Source organism: Corythoichthys intestinalis, chromosome 9, assembly GCF_030265065.1.
Source record: "Corythoichthys intestinalis isolate RoL2023-P3 chromosome 9, ASM3026506v1, whole genome shotgun sequence".
NCBI lineage: Eukaryota > Metazoa > Chordata > Actinopteri > Syngnathiformes > Syngnathidae > Corythoichthys > Corythoichthys intestinalis.
The window spans coordinates 31,912,480-31,935,904 of record NC_080403.1 but is presented as its reverse complement, the minus strand read 5'-3'; the positions used below and the strand labels follow the sequence as shown (position 1 = coordinate 31,935,904).

Below are 23,425 nucleotides of genomic sequence, written 5' to 3'. Positions count from 1 at the left end.
CATCAACATGTTTGACCTGCTCCTGTCTTTTCCAGATGTTCATCCAGACCACCACTCTGACAGTATCCATGAGCCTGAGCGCCACAGTGTCTCTAGGCATGCTCTACATCCCCAAAGTCTACGTGATCATCTTCCACCCGGAGCAGAATGTACAGAAGCGAAAACGTAGCTTCAAAGCCGTGGTGCAGGCGGCAACAGTTTCCACACACCTCTCTCAAAAATCGAACGACAAACAGAACGGCGAATCGAAGATTGAGCCAGACAGATCCCAGTAAAGACCAACAATCTACCACATGACATCACAAGCGCCCTTATTGACATGATTTGAAATGGACGACAAAATAAGCATTTATCTTGGCCAGTCAGTGTTCTTTCCTCTTGATATGACACCAGCAATGTTCCTGATTTCCCTTATTGCTATTTAACTCTGGACTGATGAACAAAAAGAAATACAAGAGTTCACATTGAAGAAAATGACAAAACTAAAGGCAAATCTTCATAAGATCATGCAAGAATTTGGCAATCAAAAAACAAAAACATTAAGTAACCTGAAATACCATATAAACCTTTGTTTTTGTAAACTACTGACAAAAAGATATTCGGCTTTCGCGTGAACTTTCAGGATGAACCTAAGCACTCTAAGCTTCATAATGTATGTTAACTTATTTTGACCTTCTCTAAACTTTCAAACACACAAGTCCAACTCCTCAATTTTTTAGTACATTTTGCATGACTGAATGTTTTCACAGTGAGCAGAACTGCAAACTTCACAAGTGGTTCATTTTCTTTTTACTTTTTACAAGGACATCCACTCCTATCCTTGTGTTGTTTTGCTCTGTGCAAGTCTCAAAGGTAATTTCCTTCTGAGAACATTGTTTGAATCCTCGAAATGGGAAGGTAACGTTGATAAATTATTAGGTGGTGTTTGGTCTTAGGTCAAAACGGGAGCAAAACAAGAACTGGCAGAATAATAAATGCAGTTGAAGTGGGAAATGCATTGGTCCACTCATAGTTCACGTTGTAAATTTTGCAATTTTGGGAAACGTATTGGTCCACATAGTGAATTTTGCCATTCAGCAAAATCTGGGTCAGCTAGTACCAACCACATTCATTGACTTCGACCGTGAGGCAAAGAAGAGCCAGGCACAGACAAACAACTGTGACACCGCACTAATACCCAAAGGCGGGTAGAGTAGCCAAAAATTGTACTCGAGTAGCGTTACTTCAAAATAATATTACTCAAGTAAAAGTCATCAAAAAAGTGTACCAAAGTACATGCAAAATAATTGGTGAAATATTACTACTAAAAATATCTAATGAGTAATATATACATACTGTATGACACGGATCGGACGCTACCTGCTACTACCGTAGCAACATGCGGGAGTAGTTTTTAGCAATGTCGGTGCATTTTGTAACGGCTGTCGGCTGCAGTAAGGTACTTTTTTTATTGCTTCTTCTACGCACGTGACATCAGCGCGTTGTCCCGCCTTAAAAGGAGTCCGGGCAAAACGTGATGCTTAGAGCTGGCAAAATTAAACGATTCCTCGAGGTGAATAAAATTACTTTGATCAGTTTTTAAACTCGAGTAGCTCGAGTATTCGTTTCAGCTCATATATATATTTTTAACAATGATATTTTTTCTCAGCAGTTACATATATATGAACTGTTGTCAATATTGAGTTATACTTGTATCGCGCTTTTCCACCTTTCAAGGCGCTCAAAGCACTTTACACTACATCGCCATCTACCTACTGGTGACGCAGCACCAGGAGCAATGTGGGGTTCAGTATCTTGCTCAAGGATACTTAGGCAAGTTCATCAGGGCAGAGAATCGAACCCACAACCTCTGGGTTGGGGGACAACTACTCTTCCACTGACCCAGCCATCCCCATTATATAAAAACAACAACAATATTATACTGTACTAACCTATTACTAAGCCAAAGAAATACAAAAAAAATAAAATAAAATAAACAGAACTGAAACATCATTCATCCAAAGAGCATGAGTGCCCTCTGGCGGACAAAATAGTTCCTAGTTTGAATAGATGAATTGTTAATAATTCCTTCATAATTAAAACTATCATATCACAAGTTCTCTGTGGTCAATCGACGCCAAATAAAAACTGGGACAGGGGTTAAAATATGTGCTTTCTAGTCATGCTGAGGGCAGTGCACTATCTCAAATAATTTTTTATGGTGCTTTAAAGAAACCACTTGACTGGACAGGCCAGCATGATCATAGTACGGCGAGTCTGTTTGGTATAATGTAGTCAAGTGATTATTGTGCCAGGTCTCACTGGTGAAAGTGGTAACGCTACTGTTGGAGTCGCTGGCAACCCCCCCCCCCCCCCAAAAAAAAAACAAAAAACAATGTAAAATCTTTAGGGCTGCAGCTGTCGATTATTTTAGAAGTTGATTAATCCATGAGCTAGTTAGTTTGAATAAGCGAATAATCTGATGAGAAACATAAATTAAAATACTTGAGCTTAGACTCAAATGGTATAAAAATGAGGTTCTATGAACAACAAAAGAACAATTGGTTAACTTTCATAGCAAAAAAATAAAAAAAAAACAACTTTCCTTATGTTGGACTTAACAGGGAACAGCTGGATTCATCCATGTAAAATAAATATCATATTCACTGTTGCCACTAGCGAGTAGTGTATCCACCCAACCAATAAAAATACTTTAAATGCAAAAACTTTCAAAACAAACCATTAAAAGGCTACAATCAAACGAATACTCGAAGCAGCAAAATTTAATTCCAAGGTTTTGTCCTAATTGAATTACTCGAGTTAATTAATCGTACCTGAGTAAGCTTCCTCACAAATCTACCCAAGTAAAAAGTATGGCGTAGTAAACCTACTTTTAGAATGACATTTTACTCAAAAAGTTACTCAAGTAAATATAACTGAGTAAATGTAACGTTACAACCCACCTCTGCCATTACCCAAAGATAATTCTGTCAGTTGGAGATGTTTATTCATTCTATTCACAGGTTTAGACATGGTCAAATTCAGCCTACTATATGCTTTTCAGCCATGCATTCGACATTCATCCTGAAATTTCCCTCAAAAGCCAGGCCAAATTTTTGTGAGAAAAAAAAAATTGGTACAGGCATGCTCATTTACCGCCATGAAAGGATGCAGGACTATTGCTGCTTACAAATTTACCTTGGAACACAATGCCATGGAAAAACAAGACCTTTCATCCACAAAATATTGTGTATTTGACTGTGAAACTCTTGGATTAACAGATCAGGGCATATCATGTACTGGACCCAAAGGCACTGCATGGATTTGTGTTGTAGTTGTTATTACGGTGGAGTGATTTTGAATGCTATTTGCACTGAATGTTGTTTGGAAAAAAACCCCCACCACATTCGTGACTCAAACTTGGGAATCCGTTCAACGGTCCATTATTGAAACAAAGCATTTAAACATGTTCAGGCAAAAACTTTTTGCTACCAACATCTCCACACGTTGTGTCACCACAGGAATTTTGAAAACCAAGGAAATGCAATTAAATTCCTACTTTTGCGTCGTTAAGACGTTCATGTCAATTTAGAACAGGAGAAAGCTTATCAAAATTGAGCCTTCAACAAGTTCAGCACCCTCCATATTGAGGGAAACGTTTTTACCGCCCTCTGCTGGAAAAGGTACGAGTGAAACAGCAAGCGCACGGACACAGAAAAGTACAAAATAAAATAACAGCTTTATTACTGGACTTAGTTTACAGTTGCCGGACAACTAATATGTAAATTCAAACATGTTAACTGAAACGGGTTTGACAAGTTAACCTTTAACAGTTACATGATCTCATTAAATAGTACTAATAGTCTCCACATACAAAAAAAATGCACATTTACTAAAAACAAAGCTCTTACGTAGTAAAGTCACCTCACTACTTTTAAACTGTTCAAAGTTCATACTTGTTCAGAATGGTGAAAATCACGTGCCATATACTTCTTGTTGCATTCCTTCATGTGACTCATCACTCCAGGAAGCTGTCCATCGTCATGCACGGTGTCTTTGTGGCTGGAGGCCTGCTCACCTTTTTCCTTCTCATTTTAATGAGTGGGCGAATCTCTGCCAATGGCGACTACATGGGAATGTTGGGTTAAGAAACATTGCTATTTAATGAATATTTTTATTCCCCAGATTGTCTTTTCAGATGGATAAAGTAAAAAATATATAAATGTTGCTTATAGGAAGCAGACAATTTGTTTACCGTAATTTCCGGACTATAAGCCGCTACTCCCCCCCCCCCCCCCCCCCCCATTATGAATTCTGCGGCTTATAGTCCAGTGTGGCTTATTTGTCGATTTATTGGGTTAATAGGAAACACTTTATTTGACAGCGACGTCATAAAAGTGCCATAAGACCGTCATAATTATGAAATGACACTATCATGGGCACGAATGAATGCATACAACAGATGTCATTAAGTGTCATCCGGCAATTATGTCATCAACCCCATTTACCAAATTGGCCCGAATATAAGACTGTGTTTTTTGCATTGAAATAAGACTGAAAAAGTGAGAGTTGTCTTATATTCGGAGTCTAGACATTATACCCATTCACGACGCTAGGTGGCGCCAGATATCAATTAAGCGAATGCTGAACTTGAGGAGTAATGTTCTGTCATGACAGATCTCAGACTCTCAAGTTTAACCAGTTTGCATTATTTTTTAATTGCAATGCTTTTCCTTATTCAGATTGGTTTCAAGACTACAGTTACAGTTCGACCTCACATTGATGGTTAATGCAGTTATTGCAATTTTGTTGTTTTATCACAATAGATTGGTTTATTTACATTAAAAAAAAAAAACAGAAGCCATTCATTTACGAATGATTGCACTTTAGTTTACATATTTAAATGTTCAGATATTAAGATTTGAATGAGGCAAAATAACATGCTTTTTCTCTCAAATATATTGTTATAATCTTTTGTTTTAGATGTACTGTAATTATTTTCAGTATAAAAATTAATTTTGTGTTCAAAAAGTCTTTTTTCAAACTTGAGTCCTGAAAAAGAGGGGGTCGACTCATAATCAGGGCCGTCTTATATTCGGGCCAATATGGGATGTCCAACTCTGCTCTTTTACATCGATTCAAAAGTGAGATAATTTGCCGGATGACACAAAATGATATCTGTCATAAGCATTTATTAATACTCATGGCGGTGTCATGTCATAATTATGATGGTCTTAAGACAGTCTTATGGCGCCACTGTCAAATAGTGTTACCAGATACCATAACTAACAAATAATGAAACAAGTCGAACAGTAACTGGAGAAATAATTAGGTCAGAACATGAATGTTGATTGTTATTTACATCTGTAGCGCTGCAATGAATGCTGTAAGGCATGTTGGACAACAACAGTTGCCACGTTTACATGGAGCCAAATATTCCAATTACAATCGGAATATTTGTTCAAACCGAATAAATGTGTTCCATATAAACGCCTCATTCGGAATGAACAGGCCCAAACCAAATGGAATTTCATTCCGATTCACAGGAGTGGAATATTCCTTTTCCCAAACCGATTAGAAGTAAAATCATATCATGTAAACAGGGAAGCGGAATGGTGGCTGGTTACGTTCTCTCTGCACATGCGCCGTACTGACGTGGTGACGTCACTTGGTGACGTCAGTAACGTCACTTGCAACATGGCTTCCAAGCACAGCGCACCTAATTGGAGTCCGGCGGAAAGATTGTATTTAATTCAAACTTTAAAAGAATTGAATATAATTGCTCGCTTAGACGGACGGGCGTAAAACGAGGAACAGTGAACTATTTAAAAAAGTTCACGAGAGGTTACACGAAGCCGGAATAGACCGGAGCGCTGACCAGATTAGAAACCGGTGGAAAACCGGCTACTACAAGGCAAAAGAGCAAAACAGCAGAAGCGGATACGACCCCACAAACACAACAAGTGGGTTAAAGTTAAAACAGCAGCACTCTGACGATCGATCTCCATGTTTTGCAACGTGACGCTTTGTTTTGATTAATCTGCGCATGTCAGACGGCAGTTGTCAAACGTCCTTTCGGAATAAAGGCACACACATGTAAACGCTGGATCGGAATAGATGAAGTGACATGTAAAAAGCTGATCTGAAATTTCCATTCGGAATGATTTGAATCGGTATGAATAAAAGTCAGCATGTAAACGTGGCTAGTGTTGACAGCAGGTGGCAGCCGAGGTTGACCGTCTCCCTCAAGGAAGCAGTGACGGCCAAATGAAGCTTCTTGAAGCAATGAAGCTGTGCAGCTAAAAGCTTCATGGGGGTTCATTTGATCTTATGATGACACTGTCAAATAAAGTGTTACCGGTTAATATCTTTTGGTGTAAATATCCCACAATACAGTGAGGACAGCAGCTGCTGATCTATGAACAATTGCTGTTTTTGTGTCAGATTTGGTGGGTGGTGGCTTATAGTCAGGTGCACCTTATAGTCCGAAAATTACGGAAGTTTTTGTTTGCATTATTGCTAATTAGGATGGCGGTCATAAGGACACTATGGTGCTCAAACCATCAAGCATGTGGCACACTAAACAAGTCAAGTGTCCAATGGATGTTCCTTGTTAAAACAGTTTTAAAAAATTAATAAATAATGATGAGATACATGACATTTTTCAACCAAAACCCCTTAAAACTAAAAGGAACAAAGTGGAAGAAACCCATTTCCTTGACTTGTGATTTCAAAACTGGTTATCCACCAGTTTGGTGCGTTCATACAGTAAGATGCCATTTTGGTTCTTTTGAAATCAAGGCTGGTTGCATTCTTTTTTTGGGTGGCTGTTCTGGAGACTGTATAAAAGCAAATGCATCTCATGATTGAATGCCAAATATGATTGAAATATTTAAAAAAAAAAAAAAACCTTCAAAACCCCAAAAAGGAAATAGAATCATTTGATTAAAAAATTCTTAACTATTGAGGAAGGATACAGGTTGGATGAATTTTGTTCGACCTCCTAATCCATCATAACCGCTTTTCACCTGAAATCAGAAGCACTTTAACTGAGCAAACTACTAAAAACATCAGAGGACATCTCAAGATGTTATTTTAGTACATACATTGCCAAACGTCCGCTGTGGCTCCAGCATGCTGCCAAAAGTCTTTTTTCTGAAGAGGAGCGAGTTCCTTAAAAAAGGATCCATGGCTGAATCTTCCACTCGGGCCTGGGAGACAAAACTCCAAAGTGAAAAATGATTCGACCTGAAAGTATTATGAAGCATTCCTTCAATTTACCTTGCTTGATGTTGAAGCCTTGTCGTTGTGTTTGGGAACTAATGATCTGATAAAATTAAGTATTTTGAACTCCAATCAGCCACTAGTTATTTCACCATGAATTAAAGACAAAACATGAACATTCAACTTCTGATCAATATAAATACATACGGTTCATCAACACGCATCTTCTTGGTTGGGATTTTAACTGGTCTCTTGGCTGAAGCATCTGGTGTATTTACTTCATAGGTTAAATTGAGGTCAACTTCATCACCATCAACAGGCTGGTGGAGGTGGGGTTTGAGCACCACTGGAGCAGGGCTGACAGGGTAGCAAGGAAAACCAATTCAGTAGTAAATGCTCAAATAGAAAATAGTATAGCTCATTACCAACCGGTAATGGATGGAATGGGTGGGAGGGATTTTACCTCTCAAAAATGATCCGATTGAGCACCTCATTTGTCCTGGTTGGAGTGCTCAGAGATTTTTGAAGAAACTCAACCTTCTTCTTCAAACTCTAGGGAAAGAGAGAGACGCGGGCATACAAACATGAGAGTCCTCATATGCCAGAATATAAAGATTATCTTATTGCTGTGCATTACAGATATCTCTTTGTCAGCATTGGCTAGATCATTTTGCAGAGACTTCATGTCCTCTTTTGTTTGACTCGCTTCGGCAGAGGCTTTTTGCAACTAAATGAAAAGACAAACAACAGGCATGATAACCAATAAGCTCTTTACGACTGACTGGCAAAATCGGTGTAACCTTGTTGTTGGCGCTGAGCAGTTCTCTCCGAAGTCGTTCAGACACGTCGTTAGAAGACTTCAAGCTTCCCTTTAAGGTATCGTACTCTCTAAAATGAAAGCAGGTCATGCAGTAAATTTGTGGAAAATGACAAAAATAATTATTACGGAGAATTACATTGGATTTACACCTTGGCTTGAGAGGCATTGTTCAGATGAATCCAGAAAGGTTGGAATCAGGCCTCATCTACTGTAAGTGTGAAGTCCGGCAATGTGAATTTGTCAATATTAATTATCATCTGAATCTCCTCCATTGGAGTTGTGTCAAGAATAATTGCTATTTTAAATGTGGGATATTCAGCACAAGTCAACTGAACAGTATGTAACGTCAGTATGATATTCTGACGCTATGACAACCTTAAGCCAAAATATCAGGGTTTCAGCTCTAAAATGTGTTACTTTGTGATATCTGGGTTTAACAACAACAACAAAAAAATTTATGTTTTTTTCAACTGAACAGGATTTTTATTTTTCAAAAAATTAGCAAATTGGAACATAAGTATGTATGTTAAGTTAAATTTAAAAAATATCAATATTCTAAATTAAATTAAAATAAATGCAGTCCTTTAGGTGAGTCTAAAACACAGCCACAGCTCAACAATATTACCATCGGAACAAAAATATTTTTCATAAAAAGCACATGTCTATGACACGTATAATGTTTACATTATACACACACTCTCTTTCTCAACACATATAGTTGCCAGAGAGAAAAAAACACACGTTTTATTATAGCTAGACACACTTAACATGCTGGAGTTAACTCATATTGGAGGTGTTGGCCACCCTACGCAAACATGTTTTACATGTCCGTTCGCACTCCTCCTCTAAGCTGCGGCCGTCTCGAACTTTTCTGGAGCCGAATTATTCCCATACCAGCGATTTAGTTCTCCTTGATAGGGGGAAAAGGTTCAGGAGTTTCACCTCCAGCCAGGGGTCGCGTTAACCGGAAATTTTCCGTCGTTGACCGGTTTTTTAAAACGGTGACGGAAAAAACTGAAGTCCGTCAGTCATTTTGACAGGTTGCAATTCACACCCCAGACCACAGGGTGGCGAGTTAGCATATTAATTAGCTATTGTCTCTCTTAATGCATGACGTCGTTGGCTATTCTGTCAGAATATTGTAGCGTAACCGGGGTCTGGCGGCGGCACCGTGATTGACACATCAACGCGAGGTTCTTATTGGTGCACCCGGTGTGCCAGCGCGTCATCCAATTGATGGACAAGATTGCCGCCTGTGTATAGACCCCAATCACATGACGTCACAACTCCGCCCCCCTGACCGGAGCCGCCATATTGTGTGTCAGCCAGTCATGTTTATACATTACCGCTACGTACATGCCTCCTATTACGGCGTGTTTTTCTGTTCGTTAATATTAATAATCAAAATGGTGAAGGCGTGTGTGGCGGTTGGTTGCTGTAACAGAGAAGATAGACGGAGAGACTTGAAGTTCTACCGTATTCTGAGAGACGCGAAGATGAGAGCGAGATGGACTGCTGTAATTCGACAAGAAATCTGGGCACCAAACGATCACCACAGACTATGTAGTAGTCTTTTTATATCTGGTAAGATGCATTTAGAAGATTTTGGGCTGACAACCACAATTAAGATCATTGTGTGACGTTGGTGATTGGGGTCTATATCGTTGCCTCCTTTTCTTTGGGGGCGGAGTTGTTGGCGGTAAGCAGAGTAAAAAGGGAGAAAAATACCACGACTTCCGTGTCTAATTTTTCGCCGCCAAGCAAGCGTTACAATATTAATTAAAAATGAATGAAAACTAAATACTATTGAATATGTCATCATTATCATTTTAAAAATTTAAGTGACGGGTAAAAATAGACTATGACCGGATTTTTATGACCCTTTCAGTCAAAATGACAGACAACGAAAATGTCTAGCGCAACCTCTGCCTCCAACCAACGTGTAGCACAGCTGACTCACTGACACTGAGCAACAAACGACACAGGAGGTTTGAGCCTTGCAACTGCAAGCGAAGGATTTCTCACGCATTTTTTGGACATAACAGCTAATACTTTTCGGACGGTATGACGGAAATTTTTTGCAGTTTTGAAACCTTGACGTTTTCATACCACGGTATACCTTGAAACCGGTAATAATTTTTTATCGTTTACCACACTGTTGTCACCGAGTTACAAAGTACTCATAGACGATTTGGGCATGCTTCTGGTTTTATACGTTTTAGGATTTTGAACGGACGGATCACTTCAAATTTGCATGTAAAAGAGAAGCAAATAGTGAATTGGGCATTTGGACCTGCATCATAAATCCAACTTAAGAAAATCAGTCTTAGTCCTACTTACTTTTTGAGAGAGATACAGTAGATTGAGAGCTGCTCTACAGCAGCTGGACTGACACCCATGTCTGTAATCATGGACTCCACTTCTGCTCTTTGGCCCTGTAACAAAACATCCAGGCTGGAGACACCCCAGCATCGTAAGCACAGATCTGTGTGGTACTTGGATTGAGTTGACGTTTAGTTACTTTTCAAAGGTTTTCACTTTTGTCCTCAGTCTACGGGCCTCGTCCTTGGCAGCTTGAACATCATCATGCCGAGTCTCCAGATAAGTCATTTGTTTCTATGAGGTAATAAAAGCAACATCAAAAACATGTGGACAGTGTGAGAATGCCGTTACAAAACAAGATGCATGCATATAAACGCCCAGGATTGCATACTCTGAGAGCAGAACACAGCATGTCCTTCTCTGAAACCTCTTTCTTCTTACTGTCCAATTCTTTCCTCTGCATGTCCAAAGAGTCCTTCAACTCATCCACTGTTCTCTGTTTGCTTCGACAATCTTTCTCTGAAAAAGGCCATATTTGGTTCACTGGAAACCATCATTGATTTAATTAAAAAAAAGTTTTTTTTTACCTTTAGAGTTCAAAAGGGCCCTCAATTTATTAAGCTCATTCTAAGGGAAAACACATTAAATGTCAATGTTTTGGAGGAAATCTTGAAACATTCTTTCTGTATCATTGATACCGCCATGCTTTCCGGGTCTGCTGATTGCGGTTCCTCTCCACCCATGTCAAAGAAGAGCTTGGTGATAATGTGCCGGGTGCTAACCTACACATAGGGAAGAAAGTATTCTTGATTAAAATCAGCATGTGCAACGATAAGTGTTAAAAATTGTGTAAATCACCTGCTGCCGACATTGTGGGCATGTTTTTGTAGGACCTGTTTGAAACCAGCGAGTAAGGCTAGAAGATGAGGGAAACAATATAATTAGAACAAATGAAAACACCGAATAATCGTTTTGTTAAGATCACTTTACCAGTCATTGTGAAAAGTGTGTCCACAGGGGATAGCTGCAACATCTTTGACGTGATCGAAGAAATCACAACAAATTATACAATATGCTCGAATAGGCATCTTATTTCCTTTAAAATCACCCTGTGATGCAAACCAGAAACAACTTATTACAGTAGGTCCTAAAACTGACGAACTCCCACATGAGCTACGTCAAGCGTTAGCTAACAGTGTTTAACCTCAACGGAAGTTACCATACCTACCAAAAGATGACACTATATTAATGTAAAGTCCACGGTAATAAACGAATGCCATATATTATGTGCAATGTGTCATTTGATGTTTTTAAGCGCTAAGTTTCACTGTAGTTGGCTACTACAATTTGCGACTACTAAAACTAGTGCATTTTGTCCCCTCGCTCGAAGCAGAGCCGCTCTGTGTTCAAAATACAATGTAAACACGCCCTTATGTTGCGTTCAAGGGCTGTCAGACAGCAAGACTTTTCAGCCGTTTATTTGTATTTACTATATGTCGTACGTGTCGTCCTCTATTATTTATTCGTGATTAAAATTAACATCGGCGTTTTTTTCTGCCTAATTAGAATACATTGAGGGAAAGCTTTTTGTAAATACTTAAAATGAGGAAATTTTCATAATCCCCACAATTCCCACTTCCGCATCCATCGTCGTCGTAATGGGTAGATCTCGTTTCGCTTAGCAGGAATAGGGTGAATGTTACAAATGAGATTGGCCCAATGTTTACGTTTCACATGCAGGAAGCAGCTGAAGAGACGATTCCACCATTATCAAGTAGAAGACAGATGTGTCCCTAGCTGAAGACAATTCTGGAAATGAAAGGTAATTATTAGGAACTGTTCATGTTGCTTTTGAAAACAGCCACAAGGCTGCTAGTTAGCTGTGCAGCGTGCTTGCTAATTTCGCTGGAATATCATAAATCATATATCAAATGATCGAATTAAGTTTCTTTCTTCAACAGTAAATCTGATGTCGATCGGGTATAAGCAAACGGTTTCCAATCATGAAAATGCTTATGTCCTTTCTTCATACTAAGTTGTTAACCTTAACTGAGCTTGACAGCAGTGAGGGGGAAACATCAGAAAAGTGTAAGACAGTACATTACTGAGCCTTATACATGATTATGATGGCATAATTTTGTGAGACTGTGAGTTCGTCGTCATTTTGAGAGTTATTATAACAATACACGTCCAAGAATGTCACAACAAATGTCTGAACAGCATATATGCCAATACCATATTTTGGCCAAATATCTGCCTAACATAATATTTCCAGTATCAATAAAAAATACTCATGAATTTCCTGAAAAATGACTTTATTGTTGTTTTCTGAAAACGTTCAAATATGACTTTTGGCTCTTGACTCTTAGGCTTCCGTTATGTAGCAGTAAAAAATAATAAAAATTTACAAAATGTACTCAACAGTGTGTACATTATCTATGTACGTTATTTCAAGTACAGTATAGGGGTATTTGTAGAAACACAGACATTTTATAAAGTTGGATCAGACAGGTGTATACCAAAATTTACAAAATTAAAAGTGAAGTATGATTTGCCAGTTGCAAGATCACTCGACCTATTGTCATCATGATCAATAGTTTCTTGTGTGTACTGTCTTCAAGGTGTGTGTACGTGCTTTCCGTAGTAGCGATGGAAGGGAAACGCGAGAAACCTACTGTGCCATGGGAGAATGGTACCCTGACACCTGTGCATCGTCTTAGCACTGAGAGAGCTGACAGTCCCACACCAGGTCTAGTGGAGGGAACAGAACCGGGTAAGGCTGTGGTGTCATTTTACATTTCATAAATTCCTCCAATTGATGTACTATTTCAACTTCATGAATTCAGTGAGTAAAAAAATGCTGGGAGAATTTTTGCTCAGGAACAATTATGCCTCATTTTTTCTTCACAACAATTTCTATCTCAATATACAGTTAATGAGCTATTTTTGGAATCTGAACTTTGCAGCCTGCTATACAAAGACCACTTGTACACTAGTCTTAACAAGTTGTGTGCCTCTTAACATTAGAGATTTAATAACTGAATCTAATGTTATTGCTAAAATAAGGCTTTGCATTATGTCTAAGTTGACTTGCCCAAACTTAACATTGCAGCCATTCATTGTCTTTATAACTCCACTTCTAAAGCTCCTAACAAATTCGATACGAGTAATTTTGCAGGAGGACTGGGCATTTAGATGTTTACATTTAGATCTGCTACAAAGTATTAGTATAGTAGTGATGCACGATAATACATTTTTCAACTGATACCGATAACTGATAATTTCCCCTCGTTCCAACCGATAACCGATAATGTCAAGCCGATAATTCTATTAAAAGATTAAAAGAAAATTAAAAGATTTAAAAGCAAGCAATTCCTAATATATAACATTACTACACTGCAAAAACACACCTCCTTAAAACTATTTAATATACCTTGTTTTCAGTGTAAATCTATTGGAAACAAGTGAAATTATCTGCCAGCGCTTCAATTATATTTCACTCAGATTTCTTGAAGAAAAATAGCTAGCTGAAAATAATCTTAACAGCCTCATTTTAAGTAATAAATTATTATACTTAATCCTAAAATGTTTTTTATTCAAGAATAGGTATGGTTCAAAACATTATTTGAAAGCAATTTTTTCTTGATTGAGGTGAAAAATGACCAATTTTTTTTTTTTTAGATGTATGGGCTTAATAAGAACAAATGGCAATAGTTACTTCAAGTAAGTGGAATAATTTGGCAAATTCATCTGTTAACTAGTCTTTAACACTCAAAACAAGATGGGGAAAAATTATTTGACTAGATTTAAGAAGATTGATCCGCCCGCCATGGCGTATTCGGGACCTGGCTCTGCTCCGAAAGGAGACGCGTGCCTCGCATCCCGCATGGCGTGGGGGAATGCTCGAGAAGCCGGGGTGTTTGCCGGAGGTCCCGCTCCCGGGGAACCGGGCTCGGCCCGCCTGCCCGTCCCGCCTAGGGCGAGGCGGTGACGGCCTGCCGGACTGGCCAGAGTGGCGGGCTCCGTCGGAAGACGGGTACTTGTTGACTATTGGTCTCGTGCCGGTGTTTAGCCTTAGATGGAGTTTACCACACGCTTTGGGCTGCATTCCCAAACAACCCGACTCCGAAAGCAAGCCTGCACCCACTTGGCCCTTTCTGGAATCGGTTTGACACCTGTGCTCTAACCAATAATGTCTCAGTCAGGGGTCGCGTTAACGGGATATTTTCCGTCGTTGACCGGTTTTTTAAAATGGTGACGGAAAAAACTGAAGTCCGTCTGTCATTTTTACAGGTTGCAATTCACACCCCAGACCACAGGGTGGCGAGTTAGCATATTAATTAGCTATTGTCTCTCTCAATGCATGACGTCGTTCGCTCTTCTGTCAGAGTATTGTAGCGTCACCGGGGTCTGGCGGCGGCACCGTGATTGACACATCAACGCGAGGTTCTTATTGGTGCACCCGGTGTGCCAGCGCGTCATCCAATTGATGGACAAGATTGCTGCCTGTGTATAGACCCCAATCACATGACGTAACAACTCCGCCCCCCTGACTGGAGCCGCCATATTGTGTGTCAGCTCGTCATGTTTACACATTACTGCTACGTACATGCCTCCTATTACGGCGTGTTTTTCTGATCGTTAATATTAATAATCAAAATGGTGAAGGCGTGTGTGGCGGTTGGTTGCTGTAACAGAGAAGATAGACGGAGAGACTTGACGTTCTACCGTATTCTGAGAGACCCGAAGATGAGAGCGAGATGGACTGCTGTAATTCGACAAGAAATCTGGGCATCAAACGATCACCACAGACTATGTAGTAGTCATTTTATATCTGGTAAGATGCATTTAATATATATTTAGAAGATTTTGGGCTGACAACCACAATTAAGATCATTGTGTGACGTTGGTGATTGGGGTCTATATCGTTGCCTCTTTTTCTTTGGGGGCGGAGTTGTTGGAGGTAAGCAGAGTAAAAAGGGAGAAAAATACCACGACTTCCGTGTCTAATTTTTCGCCGCCAAGCAAGCGTTACAATATTAATTAAAAATGAAAGAAAACTAAATACTATTGAATATGTCATCATTATCATTTAAAAAAGTTAAGTGATGGGTAATAATAGGCTATGACTGGATTTTTATGACCCTGTCAGTCAAAATGACAGACAACGAAAATGTCTAGCGCAACCTCTGGTCTCAGTAAATTGAGCATCTGTGGCATCGTTTCAAAGAAGTAGGCTACTAAAGCTTTATGACATAGAGATAATTACTCAAAAAAGAACATGTCATTTTGAAATCAAAATAAACATGAGAAGTCTAACTTTTAAAATTAGACATTCCTTTATGTTACCAAGTCGATTCAAAAAGACCTGTTCTAATATTTGTGGTATTCAGTTGTGTTTACCCAGGATCCAGCTGTTATGCATGCTCAGTCCCTGGCAGACTTTATGGGGGCCATTAATGGAACAAAGTCATCATTAGGTCATGTTAGTGTTCAAGGTTCCACCAGTGCTTTTCCTACTTTGACAAGTGTCTGTTGGGGGAAAAAAGTGCGTGTTGCACTGTGTAACAAAACCTGCATACAGAGCGACATTGTCACTGATTAACCGCCCTATGTTGCAAAAGAGATCGCATGAATTATACTACTACTAATTGTAAAACTCAAAACGTTTCTTTTTCAGTGTTTTTAGCCTGTAAGTAAACTATAATTTTTGACATTTTGTTGATAATACTGTGTTTGTGATAACCATTGTACAAGTTAATGGGCATCATTCGCTAATAGTGCATACAGTGGGGCATTAAGTATTTAGTCAACCACTAATTGTGAAAGTTCTCCCACTTGAAAATATTAGAGGCCTGTAATTGTCAACATGGGTAAACCTCAACCACGAGAGACAGAATGTGGAAAAAACCCCCAGAAAATCACATTGTTTGATTTTTAAAGTATTTATTTGCAAATCATGGTGGAAAATAAGTATTTGGTCAATACCAGAAGTTCATCTCAATACTTTGTTGTGTCCCCTTTGTTGGCAATAACGGAGGCCAAATGTTTTTTGTAACTCTTCACAAGCTTTTCACACACTGTTGCTCGTATTTTGGCCCATTCCCACATGCAGATCTCCTCTAGAGCAGTGATGTTTGGGGCTGTCGTTGGGCAACAAGGACTTTCAACTCCCTCCACAGATTTTCTATGGGGTTGAGATCTGGAGACTGGCTAGGCCACTCCAGGACCTTGAAATGCTTCTTACGAAGCCACTCCTTTGTTGCCCTGGCTGTGTGTTTGGGATCATTGTCATGCTGAAAGACCCAGCCACGTCCCATCTTGAATGCCCTTGCTGATGGAAAGAGATTTTCACTCGGAGTCTCTCGATACATGCCTCCATTCATTCTTTACTTTACACGGATCAGTCGTCCTGGTCCCTTTGCAGAAAAACAGCCCCAAAGCATGATGTTTCCACCCCCATGCTTCACAGTGGGTATAGTGTTCTTCGGATGCATTTCAGTATTCTTTCTCCTCAAAACACGAGAACCTGTGTTTCTACCAAAAGGTTCTATTTTGGTTTCATCTGATCATAACACATTCTCTCAGTCCTCTTCTGGATCATCCAAATGCTTTCTAGCGAACCGCAGACGGGCCTGGACGTGTACTTTCTTAATCAGGGGGACACGTCTAGCAGTGCAGGATTTGAGTCCCTGGCGGCACATTGTGATACTGATAGTAACCTTTGTTACAGTGGTCCCAGCTCTCTGTAGGTCATTCACTAGGTCTCCCCGTGTGGTTCTGGAATTTTTGCTCACCGTTCTTGTTATCATTTTGACGCCACGGGGTGAGATCTTGCATGGAGCCCCAGATCAAGGAAGATTATCAGTGGTCTTGTATGTCTTCCATTTTCTAATAATTGCTCCCACAGTTGATTTCTTTACACCAAACGTTTTACCTATTGCAGATTCAGTCTTCCCAGCCTGGTGCAAGTCTACAATTTTGTCTCTGGTGTCCTTCGACAGCTCTTCGGTCTTTGCCATAGTGGAGTTTGGAGTGTGACCGACTAAGGTTGTGGACAGGTGTCTTTTGTACCGATAATGAATTAAAACAGGAGCCATTAATGCAGGTAACGAGTGGAGCCTCATTAGACCTCGTTAGAAGAAGTTAGACCTCTTTGACAGCCAGAAATCTTGCTTGTTTGTAGGTGACCAAATACTTATTTTCCACTCTAATTTGCAAATAAATTCTTTAAAAATCAAGCAATGTGATTTTCTGTTTTTTTTCCCCACATTCTGTCTCTCATGGTTGAGGTTTACCCATGTTGACTATTACAGGCCTGTCTAATCTTTTCAAGTAGGAGAACTTGCACAATTGGCGGTTGACCGACATTACACATTTTAAAAAGTTAGTAATAGATTTTCCCACGTATTGCATCTAGCTTGATGTGATCATACACGTCCAACATTATGTATAGTTAAGTACATTACATTCTAAATAAGCTTGACTTTGGTTCACACAGGTGCTGGGCAGAAAAATGCAATGTTTGTCCTTGCACAGTCCTTTGAATATCTGAACGCTGAGGATGAAGAGGAGGCAGAGTTGCTCAAATCCCGAGAGAGTGCCGAGGATATCAGCGAACTGGTGGAAGAGAAAAGAGAGGAGCAACACGATATCCCATCAGACTGCAGAAACAAAGACGAGGACGTGTCCAGCAATGCATGGAGGAGCCACAAAAAGCACATGTTTGTGCTGAGCGAGGCAGGAAAGCCAATTTACACCCGTTATGGCACGGAGGAGGCTCTGTCCAGCACCATGGGTGTTATGATGGCTCTCGTGTCTTTTGTTGAGGCTGAGAACAACATCATCCGATCCATCCATGCAGGTGAGAACACACTTGAAGGGTAACACTGGAACCAAGTGCTTCTCATATATTTTCTGTTATGCACCCCCTGAGATAAGGAATACCAAATTTTTCGGACTATAAGGTGTTGAAATTCGCCCCCCCCGGCCAAGGCGCACGGGAACAGCGACGGCCGAACAAAGTGTGGCTCTGCCGATGCTGCCCCCGCGCGCGCCAACCGGGAAGGCAGAACTTCGCGCGTTCTCTTCTTATTTTTAACCCTTTGTACTGACTCCATGTTTCAAAAGTTTGAAGAACACTCACCGAAAACAGGTTGACAATTTATTCGTCGACAATGGTAAAAAAAACAAGGCAAAAACAGACGACGGAGGGACAATTCTGGATCCAAAACAAAGCTACAAGTTTCCGAGCAGCAAAAATCTGTGTTATCTCAGTGTCCAGTCTTTTTAAAGTCCGTGATGAAGCGGGGCGTGCTTAAGGTATGTCCGAAGGTGTGTCTGGGCGTTGCTTTTGGGTCTTCCCCTCTGTGGCCGGTTTTGGGCGGCTTAGGTTCGTGCGCGGATGGGACGCCCGCTATCAACTTTGTTGTCCGGGCTGGCTTGTACTTGTTTTAGGACAAAGCGCTTTGTCCTTGGAGTTTGCTGGGAGAGCTGATTGCAAGAGTTGGTGCGTCAATCTTGTTCGTGACGCACGTGTTGGGCTTCTGTGATAAGACGGCATTGTGTATCTCTTCTATTTCTTCTCATTAAACTATGGTGTGCTATTATTTTATATTAGTAGTGCAGTCCTACCGTAAGTATGAAAATGATACTATTTCCTGATAAATTATATTACGTTTGTTAGAGTAATGCAAACAGTTAGACGGTGCCTACGAGAACCTGTACCATTCTTTCTCATCTCCCCCTCATTAGCCCGGATGAGGTGATTCATTTTACTGTGTCAAAGGGCATGTAGTGGAGTCTGCTTAAACAATAGTTAGATGAATGTGTTAGACTAATGCAAACAATTATATGGCGCGTGCGATGACGGTATCTTTTCCCTTCAAAGGCAAACCATCAATGAATGAGGTTATCTTCATAGATTTAAAAATATTCGCGGGATCTTGTGCGCCACTCTAGAAGGGGCCAGCCCCACTATTAAAGAGGGATTGTCAAAAGGAAAAGGATGTCATTCGGAAAAAAATTAAAACAAGGTTTTTGTTTGACTTTCAAGGTTCCTCTGTATGAAAAAAAGTAGACTGACTGCATCCATGTGATCTCTCAACAGATGGATGTAAAGTGGTTTTTCTGACCAAGAGTCCACTAGTTCTGGTTGGTGTGTCCCGTACGTGTCAGTCAGACAAAGAGCTGCTGAGGGAGCTGCAATATGTCTATTATCAGATTGTGAGCCTGCTCACCCTCACCCAGCTCAACCACATCTTCCAGCACAAGCAAAACTATGACTTACGGCGCCTTCTGGCTGGTTCCGAGTATCTCACTGATAACCTTCTGCATCGGCTGGACCGCGACCCTGGCCTGCTGCTCAGCGCTGTCACCTGCCTGCCTCTTGCCAGCTCCTCCAGGGATGTCATTTCGTCAAGCCTGCAAGCGGCTAAATCCAAAAACCTTGTGTTCTCCATTCTGCTGGCAGGAGACCGCCTGGTTACGCTGGTTAGGAAAAAGGACCAGTTTCTGCACCACATAGACCTGCACTTGGTGTTCAATCTCGTTGGCTCCTCTACATCTTTTCGAGAGGGTGAAGGCTGGACGCCCATCTGTTTGCCAAAGTTCAATACTGCAGGATTTTTCCATGCTCACATTTCCTATTTGGAACCTGCGTCGGAGCTGTGCCTTATCCTGGTCTCAACTGACCGAGAGGACTTTTTTAACATGTCTGATTGCAAGCAAAAGTTTCTTGAGAGGCTGAGTAAGCGCAGTGCCTATCAAGCCCTGAAGGAGGCGTTGAAGTCTCGTAGCTACTCTGTGGCTCAAGTTGGCATCCCTGAACTCCGGCACTTCCTGTACAAATCAAAGAGCTCTGGCTTGTACACCAGGTGGGCAGTGATATTTCCTGAATATATCACACACAGTATGTTGTGACATAATTTAATGTCACTGTTTTTTAAAATTCAATAGAATGGATGAAAAAAAAAAGGTTCCCGTGGATCCTTGAAATCTTAAAAGCTATCATTCATCGTTTTAAAAATCAAAGTATTGCCATCTGCAGTCCTTAACATGACTAAAATACACCTTAAAGAGTAAAAGTAAAAAAAGATATCAAGACAAAGCTAAATGTTTCGTAGCAATGATTAGAAGCTGCAAAAGGTTAAAAAAGAAGCCACATTAAGTTTTAGCTTCATTTTATTTGCAACAAGTGCAACAATGGGAACAACCAAAAGCACAGCAGTGTGGTAAAACACGGCTTGTAAACTGCAGACTATAAAACATGTTTTACTTTTATATTTAATTGATTTAAAGGGATTATACGGGATTTTTAGAGTTAATTTAAAATAAATTTGTACTCCATGCACACTCCACCAATGCCCTTATAAATAGACTGAGCATTTTAACATTCATGCATTTAACTTCAATAGCGAGAATCTGCTTCGAACACTGGGCGAACACACACTTGCGCACGTCAATGCGGAAGGAGCGCTCTTTTACCGAGCTGCCACTCAGTCGCTGCTGGGCAAAAACACCTTTCTTACCCACTAAAGTTGCTATTAGCTGTTTTTACATTTCTGGTGCTGATTTGAGGGTCCAAACAATCTTTGTTTTATGTTTGTGCTTGAACAAGCATGCGCGTAATGCACGAGCAGTTACTCTTTAGGCTGTGGTAGTCGTGAGTAAAAAAGTGGAAAACTCCGAATAGCCCGTTTAAAGTTCAATAACAATAAAATAAAATAAATTCTGTAAGTTAATTTGTTTTTTTCTGCCTGCAGTCCAGAGTTTCCTTTAGTGTACCAGTCAAATGAAGAACAGGAGAGGCTAATGGGTTTGTACCAGGACCTTCACAGTTATGTGCACCATCCAACCAGACCCTTACGCTCTTTCTACCGCTGTGGTGAAACTGAAAACATGATGGCATGGGTAAGTGCTTGTGTGTCATGTGATTACAGCCTTTTAACACTTGGATTAGAGTGGAAGTGGGATATAGTGTAGACTGTCATTGTTTAATTTTTAAATGCTGTACACCACATGAAATACAATCTGTAAATAGCCAACAATGTAGTTTTTTTTTTTGTTCCCCATCACTGCAGGTGACCAGTGGCTTTGAGCTTTACCTATGCTTCAGTCCCCTGGGCACAAAGGCGTTGGCTGTTTCTGCTATCAACAAACTACTGAAGTGGATCAGGAAGGAGGAGGATCGTCTCTTTATTCTGAGTCATCTTACTTATTGACGTGTCCCTACAAAGAGCCTAAATATGTTTAACTGGAATTATGCCTGCATTTAGTGTCAATGCTATGCACATCTACTAGTAGTTTTCTCTAATGGTTAAGGCAGGTATTGTATAAAAGTCAAATACAAAAGTATTTTTTTAGCCATGTGCTCTTTTTTAATACATGTACTGTAGTTGGGAGAGTTCCAGCTAAAAGCAGCAACTGCGCACGGTCTTAAATCTCCTAGATGACATTTATATGCTGTTAAAATGTTTTTTTAATTAATGTACCTTCGGGTAAACATCAGCAATAACTGGAATTCTGCTAAGAGCCATGCGGTAATGTAAAGTGACTACATTCCTGGTATTGTCTGTACATGATGACCATTAATTGCAGGGACCATTGTGATAATTCAACTTTACTATAGTCACAAGCATAAAAAGACACTCCAAAGAGAAATGCCATGGATTACGTTTGTGTTCTGTATAAACTTCCATCTTTAATGTAAGTATATCATATTTTTGTGTGTTTTAATTTAAATACCACTGCACTTATGTATTGATCGTTGCTTTAATCAGTTTGTATTTCATTAAATTAATCGGTCCGCGAGGTCACTTTGCTTCTGTCTACCCGCATTTTATGCTTATGCTGCACTGCCACTACAGTTTAAATCCAATAATGCAGTACAGTACATACCGGTATATAGAAAATAAACTGCATATTAATAAAAGTATTAAAAAACAGAAAAGACTCGACCTCGAGTTGCACTGAACACTAAAACTTAATTTTAGGTGTCTTTTTGCCAATTTATTTGATTTTCCTACCCGGGTACCATTATTGTACAGTTGTGCATACCTGCAGTAAACATGCTGCCCTGTTTCCTAAACAAGATCAATGTAAAGGAAAGGAAAAACTTATTGTACAGTAGGCAGAGTCTCTACTGACATTAGAACATGTAGCTCATTATCTTGGTAAATGGTTACGTTTGCTGTGCCATTGGATGCCATTGACTGTTGGCAGCAAATGATTACAGCTAGTGCCAACCCTCCTATGTAGTTCTATCCAGGTTGGGCATTCGTCCTGCGTTACGCAGGACAGTACATCATTTAAATGCCTTGTCCTGCAACCTACGCAGACTTAAGCAGGACACTTACTGTATTTGTCCTCCTTTTTGGAGTTGGACCTGAAGACAGCTACAGGTATTCAATGTCAAGCACTTAGAATAGTGCTGTTTTACCTTAACATCTGAGATGCTATCAACTCCTAAGTGGTAATGGCACAGTCATTTTTGAGTCATTTTTTGTTATCAGCGCTACATTTAATAAAAGTATTGGTAAGACTAATTCCATTGATGTTGTCTGCGTTAGCACAGTAGCGGTTAACTACTGTCTACATTAGAATTGGCAGTAGTTGTCGGTGGACTCTTGTCTTTTTGAAAATAATGTAATGTAAATATCGTGAAATATTTTTTCTGCTCAATATATTAAAAAAATTGAGCCGTGCTGTGTTTTAATCATTTTCTATTTTTTTATACACACCTGTTGAAACTGATTTTCCTAACTACTAGGCTTACAGTTTAAAGTTCTATTAAGAATAGGGATTTGTATTCAGAGGTAGGTAGGTTCTCTTGTCGGAATTCAATGATTTTTTTTTTTTTTTTTTTGTATTTCTTTGGCTTTATGTGGTTGTGTCATGGGTTATTGTACAGTATCATTACAACAACAGTCCATGTAGATAACTTTGTGCTCAGGAATTATAATACCATTGTTGAAAAAAAACCCAACCCAAAACAAAAAATCTAACAAATATAAGCAGTTACTCACAATGTTACTCATTGCTTGAGTATTCTTTACACCAAATACTTTTTTACTTGTACTT

At 39.8% G+C, this 23,425-nt stretch overlaps 3 protein-coding genes across 5 annotated transcripts in view; 2 read left to right on the top strand and 1 right to left on the bottom strand.

Annotated features, from left to right (window-relative positions):
- grm6b (glutamate receptor, metabotropic 6b) overlaps nucleotides 1-2,579 on the top strand; it is a 43,809-nt gene extending 41,230 nt beyond the window's left edge. For both annotated transcript variants that reach the window (XM_057845679.1, XM_057845678.1), the window contains exon 11: nucleotides 36-2,579. In XM_057845679.1, the coding sequence (XP_057701662.1) occupies nucleotides 36-275 (240 nt within the window). In that variant the 3' untranslated portion in view covers nucleotides 276-2,579. The remainder of the gene's footprint in view (nucleotides 1-35) is intronic.
- A 1,129-nt stretch (nucleotides 2,580-3,708) lies between these two features.
- traip (TRAF-interacting protein) lies at nucleotides 3,709-11,776 on the bottom strand. 2 transcript variants are annotated; one of them, XM_057845682.1, is made up of 16 exons: nucleotides 11,570-11,776; nucleotides 11,336-11,454; nucleotides 11,204-11,261; nucleotides 11,044-11,127; nucleotides 10,933-10,972; nucleotides 10,737-10,864; nucleotides 10,545-10,639; nucleotides 10,364-10,477; nucleotides 8,004-8,091; nucleotides 7,841-7,930; nucleotides 7,667-7,755; nucleotides 7,411-7,560; nucleotides 7,261-7,306; nucleotides 7,086-7,190; nucleotides 6,957-7,007; nucleotides 3,709-4,105 (listed from the first exon to the last, which is right to left on the bottom strand). In XM_057845682.1, the coding sequence occupies exons 2-16, from the start codon at nucleotides 11,431-11,433 to the stop codon at nucleotides 3,998-4,000; spliced, it is 1,344 nt and encodes a 447-aa protein (XP_057701665.1). In that variant the 5' UTR covers nucleotides 11,434-11,454; nucleotides 11,570-11,776; the 3' UTR covers nucleotides 3,709-3,997. The 2 variants fall into 2 exon arrangements, with proteins under 2 accessions (XP_057701665.1, XP_057701664.1); XM_057845681.1 differs by having other exon boundaries at nucleotides 11,574-11,776.
- Nucleotides 9,670-23,138, top strand: mon1a (MON1 secretory trafficking family member A). The gene is made up of 6 exons (XM_057845680.1): nucleotides 9,670-12,167; nucleotides 12,967-13,118; nucleotides 17,847-18,209; nucleotides 19,455-20,220; nucleotides 21,109-21,256; nucleotides 21,427-23,138. Exons 2-6 carry the CDS (start codon nucleotides 12,995-12,997, stop codon nucleotides 21,565-21,567), a joined length of 1,542 nt encoding a protein of 513 aa, XP_057701663.1. The 5' UTR covers nucleotides 9,670-12,167; nucleotides 12,967-12,994; the 3' UTR covers nucleotides 21,568-23,138.
- Nucleotides 23,139-23,425: the final 287 nt, after the last annotated feature.